Genomic DNA, 14,977 nt, shown 5'->3' with positions numbered 1-14,977 from the left:
CATTTTGGAAGGGATTACAGCCATCTGCAGCCTCTCGAGGAACAAAGGGTGCTCCTCGCTTTCCTCCCTTTAGCACTTCAGAGGGATAACATGGGCAGATAAACATGCTCTTGCACCGCTATACACTTGTTCTCTATTCTGCTTTGACCTCTCAACCCACCCAAACTGCCCACTCGACGTTTTTGTCTCCCAAATGTCACTCCGCTCTGTGAACTTACCAGTTTTTCCAAAGTGCTCAGTGCAGAAATATCAGTGATTTAAAAACACTATTGCGTGTTGCTGTAGAGGTTTTTCCATGCATATATCAGCATGGCATGAAGTGAAGTTTCCTTTTGGAAATCACCTCTTCCAGCTGTTATGGGGTGTTATGGGAACAAGAACTTGTCAGCTGGGAATCTGGGAAGCCAAAATGTGGTCATAGAAGTCTACAAGGACTCATCCTCAGCTGGTGCCGAGCTGATGGAGAGGCAGCAGGAATCACAACCACCGAGTCAAACAAAGAGGTGGATGGACCAAGTTTTGTATGAGCTAATGTTCAGTTACCGTGAACTATGGAACAACCATTTGCATCTGTGGGAAAATAAAGCACATTGAAATCCCTGGCTGTGTCTTCATCACTTCTTTGACCACCTAACTTGTGCAACAGTGTAACTCATCACCTCAGCTTATACACCAGATAAAAAATGAAACAGCTTTTGGGATAGAGGCCGAAGAGCTTCAGAGGTCATTTAAGAGGTTTGAGATCGGTGTCAAGTGTGTATCAGAGCATCGCAACCACTGTTTTGGATCTACGACAGCACAACAACCAGCAGCTGTGGACCCAAGTTATGGGAAAGATTAGATGACGAACCCGTGAAAAGACAGCTCCAGTGAGGGGAAAAAAGGATCCAGATGAAGGATTAGTGTGAGAAGCCGCACTTAGAGATCTGGCAGCGAGCGTACCGAAAGTTTGTGTAAGGAAAGCAGCTGATGATCCGGCAGTTACACAACCACAGAGAGAGAAGCAAAGCTGGTTTCAGCTCTAATAAATAGCCAAAAACAAAACAAAGAAACAAGAAAAAACGATGTTATAACGCCGTAAGCAGTGCTGTTGAATGTATTTAGGCCTTATGTTGGGATTGTGTCAAAAATCCCCAGAATCATTTCACATTAGGAAAACTGCAACACTACCTCCGGGTTTATTATTAAGTTTGATTCATCCTCTGATTTTTTTTTTTTTTTTTTAAAGCTGGATAACAGGAAGAGCTTGTGCTGAGCCTCAGCAGTGGGTGGGGTGTTCTGCTGTGCCGTGTTTGGGCGCACCTTTCCCCCCATCTGCACTCTCATCTCTGGAGCTTTGTCTCCGGCCACTTCCCTCTAAAGTCCGCACCCTGGAACACTCTCCCACTGCTTTGGATTCTCCTTTCTTGAGTGCTTCCTGCTTTGCTAAGCTGAGCATTGAAGGAGTCGCTGCCATCAAAAGAGGATATTTGACGACGATCCCCAAAGTGTTATTGGGTTTTTGTTTACCGTATATGTGTGTGCGTTTAAACTGAGCAGCCTGCACGCTGTGTAACTGTGTCCTTTTTAAGGGGTTCAACCTGGGGTCACAGACAAGTGACAACAATGCAGGAAGTTGAGCTTTGTCAAAATGTCACATGATGTATAGGTGGGGAATATAATTTGAGTGCTCTTTGTTTTGGCTTATCAGCTCTGCAGCAGTAAGCTCAGATGGACTGGAGGGGAGGGGGCTGAGTATTTTTATGTGTGTGTGTGTGTGTGAAGAGCCTGGCAGCTCGAGGCCACCCAGCCAAAGGATGTTATAAAGGGGCACTGAGGCAGTAAATGGTCGGGGAGGCTGGAGGTACACTCACATCAGCTCCTGAGACAGTGGCGCCAAACCTGTGCCTTTCTACGGGAGTGCAGCCAGACGTGGGAAGCATTCTTTTCAATTAAACTTAAGCACCAGGTTAATTCCCCCAGCTGCTCTTTTCCACATGGCTTTACTGCTCACAGTAAATCTGAGAGTTTTCTGGAGGTGTTTATGCAGCAGTGATCACAGTGATTCCTCATCTATCCATGTTCCAAGCAACTCGACCTCTGAGCAGAGTGGAAAACACATTGCTTTGATTGTCTCCTCGTGCACACGCGGTCAGGATAAAGCAGGCGACTGTGTGGCACCTCAGCTCAGCCGGGCCTGCCGTGCCACTCCCTTAATGGCAATTTATTGCTTCCTGTCCTGAAAACGGGAGGCCGAAGACAACAGAATTCTTCTCGCTGTTTTTCGACCTTCCCTTCCCTGTCCAAATACCCTCAGGGTCCCAAACAGTCCCTAAATCTCTCCACCCTTTCAGGCCCTCTCGCTCTCTTCGGCCACGCCATTTGTTCTGCGCTTTCAGGAATCTGATTCATGAGCATTTGAAGTGACTTATGTTCTGAGAAAAGGTAGCCACGGAAGAAGCCTTACATGCTCTAATGGAGGCTGACCAGTTTTAATGATTTGGTTCTAAGAGGATTAGGGAGCATGAAAAGCTCAGGAGAGTAAGAAAACCTTAAAAAGTTAAAGAAAAACACACACATCTAAAATCTGTTTTTTTAACAGAATATTTTAATAACACAGACAAACATAAAAATAATCCACAATACTGAGACAATACTTTTTTTCATGCTTTTGTTTCTAGACTTTCTTATGAACATATTTACATTCACATTATATTCACATTTACACACAAAAATGGCAGTGTACGCATTAAAGGCATACCGTGTCAGCAGATTATGGTCATTTGGTACGAACCCCTCCTCCTTGCTGATATAGTGCACATCAGATCATTCTTTACAGAACTCATTTCACACATTAAATGCATATTTTATTGTTTTCTTGAGCTAGCCTCATCCAACCAGAGTAATGTGTCCTTCCAATAAGAGGTTTTTTATTTTTATCATCAGTGTATGAAGTTTGCTGATTATAAGTAAACGAGTAGCGTTTACTTTCCATCAGTATGTGAGAGCAGAAAGCAGAAGGTGATCGGACAAAAGTCAGATTTACATCTGCTTTGGCAAGACTCAAGCAGCTTTGCTCTTTACGTTTAAATACTCTTCAAAATCAAAGGCAGTCCAATCAGTTTTGCAGAAATATTGCATGCAAATTAAACACGTCTTATCTTACATGACTTATAAAGTTTGCGTCACCTCACGGAAGCAAAAACGAATCTCAGACCGGCTACAATAGGAAGGTGCTCTCAGCACTATATCGAGCTGTGAAACCTGCTCAGGTAGCCATAGCTTTGTTACTGTTGTACGTGTTCGCATTTATCTGAACATATATTAAATTCTCAGTTGTTTCACTATGCTACATATAGTTGCTTTTTTAAAAAAACATTTATTTGGTTTCGGTGCTTGCAGCAACACACTTTCTAGATCATTCGCTTTCATTCAGTGCAAGTTGTTTTTAATGTTTCTCTTAGCGTGGACTTTATATAATCTCCTTCATAAAACTAACACTGAAGACAAGTGTCACATTGTCCTGTTATTGTCTGATAAAATACATTATGAATAGACCACAGCAACACCTGTGTGACGCGTACGCTCCACAGGATGTCAGCTGATAGCCTTGAGCTTTTTATAGAGCTTTTCTTTTTTTTTTCCTAAGTTTCAATGCGATGACTCTCAGTAGGCCTGAATTAATGGAAAGCTTTTTCATCATTACATCATTTTACTTTGACCATCTTTATGGCATCACTGCTTAAGCTTCGTTTCAGCCGTGTCCCCCCTCAGTGTCACAAAAACCACTGGGCTCTTCGCAACAAGTGACCGCGTATTGCACTGAAATGGTGTCTGAAAAGTCCATTTCACTCCTCAGGCCTTTGGGAAGACTACGCGAGCCGACAGTCGCCCGTCTCGGCTTCTTCTCGAACGTGGAACAGGGCTGAGTTTGGCCTGGCGCTCAGCACAGCTTCCAATTTTGCGTAGCAGACGAGCTGCCGCTGAGTTTTTGTCTCAGTCTACGGGCAGCTCGCAGGGTATCTGCTGGGCTGCTTTGGCTATGGTGTAAGCCCTCTGGAAGTCCTTGTAGCGTGGAGCGCAGCCCAGCCAGGCCTCGCCGAAGTGGACTCGGCCGGTGAAAAGGAAGCTCCCGGGTCCGGGTTTGACGCCACACTGGAGCAGAGTCCTGATCTCGCCCCGGCTGCTCAGGCGGCTGTTCCCGGTGAACAGCGCGTACTTCTGGCGAAACACGCGGGTGGCGCTGACCTTGATCACGGCCGCTCTTAAGTTCTCGTCCTCCTCCACTGACTTGATGTTGCCTCGCACCACTGCAAATTAGGAGGATATTCAGATTAACATTAAAGCTCATTTCCAGAATAATTATCCAATGCACTTTTTAATGTTTTCAGACTCTGCGAGCTACCAGCAGATAAAAAACCTTAAGAAGTCCCTGACCTGAGTACTAATCACTCTAACTTTTGTTCAGTCAGCTCTACTGCTCCTCAGCCCTTTACAGCTCAATCAGAGGCTTGCAGATTAGTCCACTACTCCTTCTCTAGGGGGGTGATGCTGGGGTTAGTCCACTATGGTGCCTGGGGGGGGGGATTCCTGTATGAGTCCTGTAGGGTGCAGAGATTTGCTGTTTCACCTTTAACCTTTACTTTTTTTAAGGGGAGATTTGGAGGCACCATCTTTAAGCCAATCTCACATCATTAGGATGCAGAGGTCTGGTTTGATGTATATGTAGTAACTTACCAAAATCACTGGTGCAAACAGCCATCAGAATCTCAGTGTTGTTGCAGGGTCTGCAGGCGTCTGGAGGGACAAAAAAAAGAAAAGAAAGCTGGAGTCATTTGGTGACCTTAGACAAGACTCTAAACTCCTGGAAGAAACCTGTAGGCTAATGTGCTTGAAATCAGGCAGTGCATTTGCAGATCACATGCAGAGGAATGTGATCCAAACCATAAACTGTGCAAAAAAAAAAAAAAAAAAAAACAGCAGCAAAGGGGAGAAAAACCTGTAACAAACAGCTGCTACTTTTCCAGTTGGCAGCGGAGGACCAGAGGAGCTGTAAGGTGTGAGGCTCTCCTACCCCAGACAATTTAAAAGGCCAAATGAAACTTCCCCCCGTAAAGCCTTTCAGGGTGTCTGCAGTCACATCTCATCAAAGCCTAGACAGAGGCCAGGGAGAGGGGGGAGGACTTCAAAGAAGCCCGATCCAACTTCTTAGAAAATCCTGTACTTTTCTGTGGAGGCTTGACAGCTTTTATTGAGAACTAAAAAATACTTTAAAAAATAGTTTGGCACCTTACTAAGACACTAAGATTGATAGTGGGTTTTACTGATCGGGCCCAGAAAAGCTTCAGACCAAAACTGTTTGCACTGATTCAACTGTGGAAAAAAAAAAGTTCTGGCATTTTTTTAAAAGTTCTCCTTGTGGTTCTTTGGAAAACCTCTTGATAAATGAGATTCCTTCCTCTCCAGTCCACAACACCCCCCCACTTCCAAACCTAATCAGTGTGTGCCTGTGTGTGTGTATGGGGGGGGGGTAAACTCCTACAGACAAGAGGCAACTCAACAAAAGAGGGGAGCATCTCAGCTGGGCAGAGGCCTCCCTGTTGCCTAGACAACGGCAGTAATCCCAGAATACTCATGCGCCAGCCATTCAAAGGGCTCTGGACTCTGGAGAAAGCCCCACATACTGGGCTTTTGTACCCCTCCTCCCCACTTCACCGCTCCCCTTCTCCTACTTCAAACCCTTTGGGGGAAAAGTTTGGCCACTTCCTTCTCTCTGCACGACCGTGGAAAGTCCATGCAGACCGCAGAGGCCTGTTCCGAGTTATGAATCATCCTCAAAGAGGATTTTATGGGGTAATAATATCGTCAGTGGTGAATCACAAACTCGCATCTGCCAATTTTACAGAAAGGAAGCGAAAGACCTTTTACAGATTTAAGAACTGCATGCAGCCAAAATCCTATTTTGGACAAACCTGTGAACTTTAAGGTGTTACGCAGCCACTCATTTAGGAAATATCGATTCATAAACACAAATAATGTGAAGAAAGGTTCAAGCTTAAGCAAGACCCTCCTCAGCCCCAACACAGCAGACCTCGCGTGATGACTCACCTTCAGTGCTAATAGGGTGGGAGTCCAGGGACAGGCGAGCTGTCCAGTCCCCTCTCAGCTCATAGCGAAATGAGGCGATCCTCCTGCTGATGTCCTGATGCGGTGTAGCCTGCAGGAAGAGGGCCACCCTCTCCCCAGGCAGGCGGCTGAAGCAGCGCACCCTCGGCGGGGGCGAGGATTCCAGGCGGTCTCCTACCAGGAGCTCGAGGACCCCATCTCGCTCCAGGTAGAGCTGGGCTCCGTGGAACTCCTCAGAGGGCTTGACGCAGGCCGTGATGAGCCCAGAGCTGCTGCCGCTGGGGCCCACCACCATGGAGGGCAGGCGCGGGGACAGGGTGAGGCGCAGGGCTCCTTTGGGATAAAGCCAGTCCAATGTGCCCTCAGAGCAGTGGAGAGAGATCTGCTCCACGCTGCCCTGCTGCTGGGACAAACCGCTGTGATCAGGAGGAAAAGGGAGAGAAGACAAGGTTAAATAAAGGTTTTTTATGAAGTTTGTTAAGGCCACACTTTCCTGAAACATCTGCACACAGCTGCAGGATGGAGGGAGAGGGGATTAAATGTGATCACTGCACATCAGCAATAAAAGTTTGATATCTGGTGAATAAATGTCATTAAAAGTCAACTTTAGTTTCAGACAAGGCGCCGCCTACTGGCAGATCTGCAGAGATGATGACCCTGAGTGGAATCTACACTCAACTGTAGTGTTTAGAATTTATAAATATATGTAAAAAAAATTAAATATATATACTGAATACTGAAAATTGAAAAACATGTCTGTAGTAAAGAGCAGCCTCCAACAGCTGCACATGTAGTGTGTTTTTTCTCCATGCATGTGATTTAATCTTTCAGTCTCCTGCCCGTCTGACCCTCCGTGCCTCCCGCAGACACCCTAGAGGCGCAATCGCAGCAGAGCCCCGCAAACATTTAAACTGCACCCCAGTGACAAGTCTCGACTTGTCGCATTCACTCAAACACCGACCACACGAACAGGAGGCCCTTGTAAGCGTCTCTGAGCGGGCATTTTTAAATCCTCTTTTCCATCATACCCAGTGAACACACACTCACACACACACCACAGATCAAATGTGAAATACTTGCCTGCCTCTCCAGCTGCATTGGTCTTCGGAATAGTTTGAAAGGCTCACGTGGAAAAGGCTAAAAAGTAAAATCCACACTGCGTAAATCCAAACCCCAAAGCCGGGCATGTTGGATGGATGATGCAAAGTAAGGTGGAGGGAAAAAGATTATTCCAAACTGCCGATGTCCTAAATCTCAGTGAGTAAAAAAAGTCTATAAAACAAATAATAATCTACCTCTGATAACCTCCATAACTTTGTACCCTCTTATCCTGATGCGTATGATAAGAGAATACAGCTCCTGCACTCGCTCTCCGGGGCCGACGTGAGTGTGGAGGTGCGGAGCTCTGAACTTATCCCCCCTCAGGAAAACTTCACGGACCAATCAGATTGCAGCGAGAGAAACTTTAAACCACTCGCCCAGCAGAGGGGACAGGGAGGGAGGGCTGACCCTGAGAGTGAGTAACTGTATGCAAGGATGGAACCGAGTAACAATTCACTATTGTGTCTGCATACAAGATACAAACGAACTGGCCTGAGTGAGGAGTGAGTGTACAGAAAGTACTGCAGTTTAAAGACACCTCCACCCCTCCTCCACACACGACTGAGAAGTTTTATCACCTCCATTAGTTTCACTTCATCCTACATCGTTACTTCTGCTTTTACTTCATTTAATATTTAATATTCTAAAAAAATATATGAATAAAGTAAGTTTTTAGTGTGTCAGAACAATGCTCTTACTTTTAAAGAAAGCTCTGCAGTTTTATTTCTCGGCCGAAGAACAGACACAACTCATGAATGCGAAGTAAAAGTCGGCGGATGGATACAAATATCGATGGTATCATATAAAAGCTGGTTTTGTGTTAAATCAATTACTTTTTTGGAAAAGAAAAACTATACCTCAAACATGCACCATTAACCTTTTTGTGTTGACTGCAGTGCCTATTTTATTTATAGCTTATAGCACATTTAAACAGCAACAGAAGAAGTGACCCCAAATTCTTTAGCGACAGGCGTATTTACACAAAAACCCAGCTTCAAACTACCTGAAAAGCTGAAAGGTGTGTTTTGTTGTGTTAACTAATTATTGTAAAGTAAAAAATCACAGGCGTCATTAAAATGTGTTTGAATTTGAAAATTAATGATGATTTATAGATTAAAAGTATCGGTATACTGGCCCTGTTTTTACTTGGCACAGCACTGACGTTAAGGTCAAATATTTAAACGAGGCGGGATAAAAACTTGGTTAAAAGAAATATAGAAATAACGACTACTTTGTGAACGATTTGAAAAGCTTGGTTTTGTGCAAAAAAAGAAAGAAAAATCCCACTTTGTGTTGAAGCCATGGTTGTAAGATTTAAGCAAACACAGAACAAGTTTATTCAAAGTTATAATTAAGTATATTTGTCTACTAAAAGCTTTTCAGTGCTCTGATTTATATTGTAGTTCAGCCCTGGCCCACTTCAAAGACCTGTGCAGCGCATATGTAACACCTACTATTATAGAAGTAAATATCAGTTGAAACAGGGCAAAAGGGCAGACGTGCAGAGTAGTTCAATAACGCTGCCCTCATTTTCACACATATATGATGATGATGAAGATCTGGCCACCTCTGCTGGTTGTGCCCTCTGCCCTCACCGCCCCCCCGCCGTGCTTCTCTTTCATGTCGCGGTACTTATAACCAAATCAAATATTCTTTTGTGCCAGTGCTGCCATCCATCTCCCTGAGCGAGTAGCTTTCTGTGGAAGTGCATGCATTCTTGCGCCCCTGTGTGTGTGTCTGTGTGCGTGTGTGCGCGTGTGATGAATGTCTAGACCCCTCCGATGGAGTTATGACAAGGCCTCAGAGCAACACAAAGGCACATGTGCAGAAATCCAGCTGCTTTATTGTCTGTGGCAGGACGGAGCTTTGCTGTCTGTGGGGCATTTCAAAGGAGCAGAGTTTAAAGCACAAAGCAATGGTGGTGAGTTGGTGAAAGACACATGAATATATTTAGTACCTAAACTTAGTTATAGACTTCAAAGACATGCCACTGCATCCACGTGTGCACAGTCAGGTTTGCACACTTCGACATGTACATGTGTCTGTTAAAACAAAAGCTACACACACGCCTCGTGACCTTGTTATGACCTCAGCTGGAGTTATATCCAGCCTGGATCACATTCAGTGCTTTTATGTGATGTGGCTATATGCACATAACAAGTGCACTTTAAGCACTGATGTGGTTTTCTTTTCTTTTTTTCTTTTTTGATGTGCAACACTAAAATAAAACCAACAGTGTGAAATAACTCGAACTGTGTCCAAAGCTAAGATTCTGGCCTTTTGATTTAATTTCTTTTCTCCGTCACATATTTTTAAAGTAAGCACTTAACCTGATGTGGCATTACTCGGCATGCCGATTTCACAGGACCCTTGTGTTTGATGCATACAGCGAAAGAACAACAAATTACATAAGCTGCAATCAAACCGTGTGAGCGAGTTACGATTAAAGGTCACTTTGTGTACGTGAACCGACCGACCTGGTTGCTTCCGTCCTGCATCCAGAACAATGCCATCTTTGACTGTAATGAAACACTGCCTGTTTGTCCTCATACTTTAACCACTGAACCAGATTCCCGCAGTGGTTCCTCTCCCTTCTCTCCCTCTCTCTGTGTTTCTGCTGCTGCGTTCTCACCAGCACGCCAATGTGAATGTCTTCAAACAGTGTTGTTGTATAGATACGAGACTTTGCGTGCATGTGTTAGTCCTGTGTCTGTTTGCTTGGTAATACTGTACTCCTCTGTGAGGGGGGTCTTCCCAAACACAGAGAGGATGTAGTGGCAGTGTGGTGTTAGTGGTATTTACGGGGCCTTGACATTCTGTAACTTTCTCTCACAGTCTCTTCTCGCTGCTACGGACATAAAGACAGGGGTTTAAAAAAGAAGAAGTGAGCAAGAACCACCTAGATGATGTCATATTGGGATTTTAGTGTAAAAAAAGGGGCCTACAGATTTACAAAAGGATGAAAGTGAGTGTTAAGTATGGATAAAGCCTGTATAAATGCAGAAAGACACACCGCTTAATCGACATCTTACAAATTTATACAGCTTTATCACCACTTTCAACTCGTTTTGATGACTTTGATCATATTGGAGGACCACAAGAACCCTGAGCTTTGGACGTTGGTGGTCATAAAAGAGAGTGATCACAATAACGTTGTTCAAGTTTGGCGTAGCAGCAGTAGTCTCTGAAAAAGACTTGATATGAGTCGAAAAGTTAAAGCGTCCTTGTTCCCAGACTATTCTGCAGCTTCTCATGGCACCTTGGTTCTAATCTGGTTGATCTGAAATCATTGCTGTTTGTTTTCCTGCACAGAGCCTGCTGGTAATGAGATCTAAGACCTTGTCAGGATGCTCTGATAATAAGCCTACGCTAAGGGAGGCAGTACAAATATGCCCCTCTCTCCACAGGATTGTGCTGTATGCTGTGTTTTGCCTGGAAAATTTGTTAGGTTAGTCATGGGAAATGGTTTTAACATAACTTATAGAGTCTGGGACGCACACTGAGAAAAACCTTGAGACGCCAAATGTCCAAATGGATGGTGGATGGAAACGTCAAGGTTACATTGTAATGAGGGAAAAGGAGAAGGAAGAGGTGGAGAGGAGCTAAAAAAAAAGCGGGGTCATGGTAGCCAAGGAGTGCAAAACTCAATTTATAATCAAGCGATCCCAGGGCATTTAAAAAACTAAAACCAAGCTAGTCCCACTCATATATTATAAGCACAGTTTTGAAATAGATGCTCTAGCACCAACCATCACAGAAATCATTCTTTTCACTGGTTGTGTCTCGCTGAGGAACTCCTCCGCCATATCTGACACCAGTCCCACGGACAAGTCCAGGGCCAATCTCCTTGGTATCTCTCTGGCTTCTCCATCCTGGTGCTCTGTGGTCTTCCTGCTTGTGACACTTGTGTACATTTTTCTGTGACTCCTCTTCCATGACTGCCCGCACCTCCCGTCTTTATGCAGTGTGAGCAGGTGGGGAGATTTTCCTTGATTAAGGTGTGGGTAGGAAGCCAAAAACAAAAAACAGAGTTTGTACAATTCTATGGAGCTTGAAAGTCAATATTTGGCATGAACACCTTTACTTTTCTTTACAGCCTAAATTTGATTCTTTTCTTGTAGTTCTACAGTCTTTTTGAAGGACATTTAAAGCTCTTCTTAGGATGTTTGCTGCCTTTTGATCTGCTCTCTGTCAAGATGATCCCACACAGTTCTGTTATCTGGGGAGGCCAATCCATGACTGATAGTGCTCCACTGTGTGTTTTTCTATCCATCACTGCCATGCTGAAAAATGAAGCCGTTACCAATCAAACACAAAATCTGACCAAACGTTTCTGCAATGGTGTTTCCATCAGGACGTGACACGACTTTCAGACACTGTTCATCTGATGCAGATAGCTTTTCAGGCCTGTCTTTTCTACTTTAGCTCTTCATTTGTTAATAACCATGTTATCTTTGGTGTTTTTCATCATTTCAGCTAAAGAAATGAGAATAAATGATGGCTGCTAGTAATAAAGTGCCTAAAGATTTGTTAAGTTGTCTGTTATGTGTAGCCGCAACACATAACACGTGGGTTTGTTGCTTACACGGTATCTAAGCATTCATATTAGGAATACAGGCTGTACAATGAATGCACAAACATCTGTGATGCCTCTAATAATAAAGAAATTCCCACATTTTGTTAAAATCCTTAAAAAAATGTTAAAACACTTAAATCTGTTATCTGAAATCAACCCTACATCAGGACATACAGCAAAAGCAGCTTACTGAGCCACTGCAACAACTCAGTGAGAGGACTCATTATAGTGGCGTTTCCCCACCTCTCTATGCAGGTGACGGGCTCCTGTTCTGGAGTCAGAGTCGAATTGCGGCCTGAGGCTGTGAGAAAAGCCGTCGCTCGGAGCTCGGAAAAAACTTGTGCTGATTTTTTAACCGTCCGGGCCCCCATGAGAGCCGCATGTGAAAACTGACACCTGCTCTCTCATTGCACTTTCTCAGGGTCCTGATTGTGTGTGTGTTTGTTTGTATGACAGTAAATTTCTCATTGTGCCTCTCATGTTGGTTGCATAGTGTGTGTGCGTGCGTGTGTGTTAGTGTAAAGCCCAGTGGGAAACAGAATACAAGAGGGTCCTACACCACATAAACAAAGTCAGGCAGGGCTGATAGCAAACGCAGCTGGAAACGCACAGAGGCGCCCTGAGAACGCTCTCTAATGCTTCCCTAAACATGTAATAGATCACTTAGCTCCACTGTCACAATCCTCTCATACTCTGTGTGCTTTAACGTTCTCTGTTGGGATCTCACATAACATTTACATTAAGATAAGTATTGATATCATTTAATACTGAAACACGTCATGTTTCAGAAATATGATTTTCTCTCTCCGCAGAAAGCTCTCACCTGATAACTCCTTTTGATTCCTTCTTTCTTTTGTGACCAACGCACCCGACCCCTGTGCTTTTATTTTAGCTTAAATACGCTTTTAAAAACATCAGGATGTATCACTGTCATCCATGTTTGTGTCTCTTGAAGGCACTTTCTGCAAATTAATTTTTTTAAGTGCTTTTAAGATGTTTCCTTTTTTTCAGCAACTCCAAATATAACCTAATTATAGTGTCTGAGGTCAAAGGTCACAGCTGGGGCCCCTGGGGGACATTTCATTAGCAAAATGGAGGGAAGAAGCTGCTGCTGTCTAAAAGGGACGTCTCCCTCTATTGTGCCAAAATTTGGATTTTAGGTTTTGTTTCCTTTTTTTCAAATGAATATTTTTTTCAGCAATGAGTAAACACTTACAAATAAATGCATTTAAATGGGTTCTTTGCTATAATTTTATAGTACTTGAATTACATGTTACCATTTTTTGCTACTTAATCCTTCTCATCTCTTTATTTTCTTGAGGAAATATTCTACTCTGTGCTACACTGGACATCTAAAGTTACTACTGTTACGACCTATGGGCTTTAAATTGTGTGAGATGGTCATTATGGGAATTTTTCCGCCTCCACCTGTATTTCCATGTTCTTAAATGGATCCAGATACTGGTCTGGAGTGCTGATTAAAGCAGTAAAAGGCCTAATAATGATACTAGTACCATCCTGTGTTATCTAATAATAACTTTGTTTTCCATAACCCTCATAAATGTCTCCAGACATTCGGTTTCACTTTGTTATTAGATAACCTTTGTGCACCGCTGGGACAAAACCACCAGCCTATCATTAATTTATTTTATTCATTTAAATGAAATGACACGTGTAGTGGCTCCATGGTGTAGCGGTTTGCAGATTTGCCTGGTTTCATTTCAAGGGGATGGAAAACAACATATGCCAGCTATAAATATGTGGACCTGCTGTGGTGAGCTATTGTGAATGAGGGAATAGCTGAAAGTGGTTTTTAGTGTCTTTACCCTCCCAGCTCCTTCAAAGTGTTAACCTGTAAAAGTGTCAGGGTGATAAAGAGTGATTATCCTTAAAGCCTGATAAAGATTCCACCTCTATCCTTCCAAGCAGGTCAGATCCAGCTGCTTATCTTAGTGTAAATACACGACGAAAGTGTCATTGGACTAAGAGTGATTTAAACAGGCAGAGCGTCACTGCTGCGGCCAGCCTCGATGGCCTTTGTGTAGATTCTCACATTCTTTAGTGCTCAAACGAACACGAGGGAATAGCTGAGCTTGGGGGTAAACAGATTCCTCTTTAAAGTGGTTTTTAACACAACGTCGCCGCTGTTAACTCTTTTTTTCTCTTTCTTTTTACTCTTTTGATTGTAAGCAGCAGGGAGGGAAGAAAAAGGGCCAAATAAAAACACATCGTAGCCACCGAGGAATGCAACAGGAAGTTTCCTGTGGTACGTGAGGTTTGGTGGTAATTTTAGACTACAAAGCTTTTGGAGACAGCGCCACAGCTTTTGATTGGAGCCAGATTAAAGCGAACTCCTTTACAAATACTACATTCCTTCATTAGATCACAGTGTGTGGGCGGGTGAGCTCGTCTTGATTGTTTGGCATTTATTGGCCAAATCAGGTCTGCAAATGGTTTGGTTTGCTTGTTTTTGGAGGGAAACCCACGTTAGTTGTTGGCCTTTAGAGCGCAGCATCTCCAGCCTCTTTCACTTCACGTTTATGACTCTCATTAGCTGCAATTACCAGTGCATCTCCCAATCCCACTATTTGTAGTCCAGATGAGAGTATTGTTATCAGCGGCCCAGTGGCGCTATAATAGCGCATCAGGCCGGGATGTGTTTGATGGGCAGTGTGTTTGCTGGAGCCCAGCTGGGGGTCAGACAGGGCAACCCCGCTGTCGGTGTTAGTGTGCCGATTCTCTACCCCCCACACTTCTTCTAATTGGCCGAATAAGTTTGGAGGGAAAACTTAGGAAGAAGCACGATCCCTCCAAAATTCACAATAGGTGTAGTGTTTTACATATGTCCACGGGAAAGACAGATGTTGTCCCACTCGACCACATCCACATTTGAATACCTTTATTTGGATACAATGGGGGAATATACAAAGGGGCTATGTTTTGGCGGTCAAGGCAGATGCATAATTTTAGCAGTCGAGAAGAGTCCATCCTCCGAGTGGTGGGGATTCCTTTCACGGGAAATATGCACTTTTAGATTTTCAGATTTTTCACCACCAGATATTACATAGATACAACATTGTCAGTAGATCGCAGGACAAGTTCCTAATTTTGAAAATGGGCTATATTCCAACATAAGACATGTATTTTTGTGTCCTTACATTAAGGAAAGTCATGGAAATAATATATGTTTTTAAG

The 14,977-nt window shown here is 43.7% G+C and overlaps 1 protein-coding gene across 1 annotated transcript; it reads right to left on the bottom strand.

The window, feature by feature from the left end:
• Positions 1-2,567: 2,567 nt before the first annotated feature.
• Positions 2,568-7,478, bottom strand: metrn (meteorin, glial cell differentiation regulator). The gene is made up of 4 exons (XM_063482058.1): positions 7,186-7,478; positions 6,088-6,521; positions 4,717-4,776; positions 2,568-4,289 (listed from the first exon to the last, which is right to left on the bottom strand). The coding sequence occupies exons 1-4, from the start codon at positions 7,290-7,292 to the stop codon at positions 3,976-3,978; spliced, it is 915 nt and encodes a 304-aa protein (XP_063338128.1). The 5' UTR covers positions 7,293-7,478; the 3' UTR covers positions 2,568-3,975.
• Between the last annotated feature and the right edge of the window lie 7,499 nt (positions 7,479-14,977).

Source organism: Pelmatolapia mariae, linkage group LG8 (genome assembly GCF_036321145.2).
Source record: "Pelmatolapia mariae isolate MD_Pm_ZW linkage group LG8, Pm_UMD_F_2, whole genome shotgun sequence".
NCBI lineage: Eukaryota > Metazoa > Chordata > Actinopteri > Cichliformes > Cichlidae > Pelmatolapia > Pelmatolapia mariae.
Note: the sequence above shows the minus strand (reverse complement) of the source record. Positions and strands in the feature narration are given on the sequence as shown.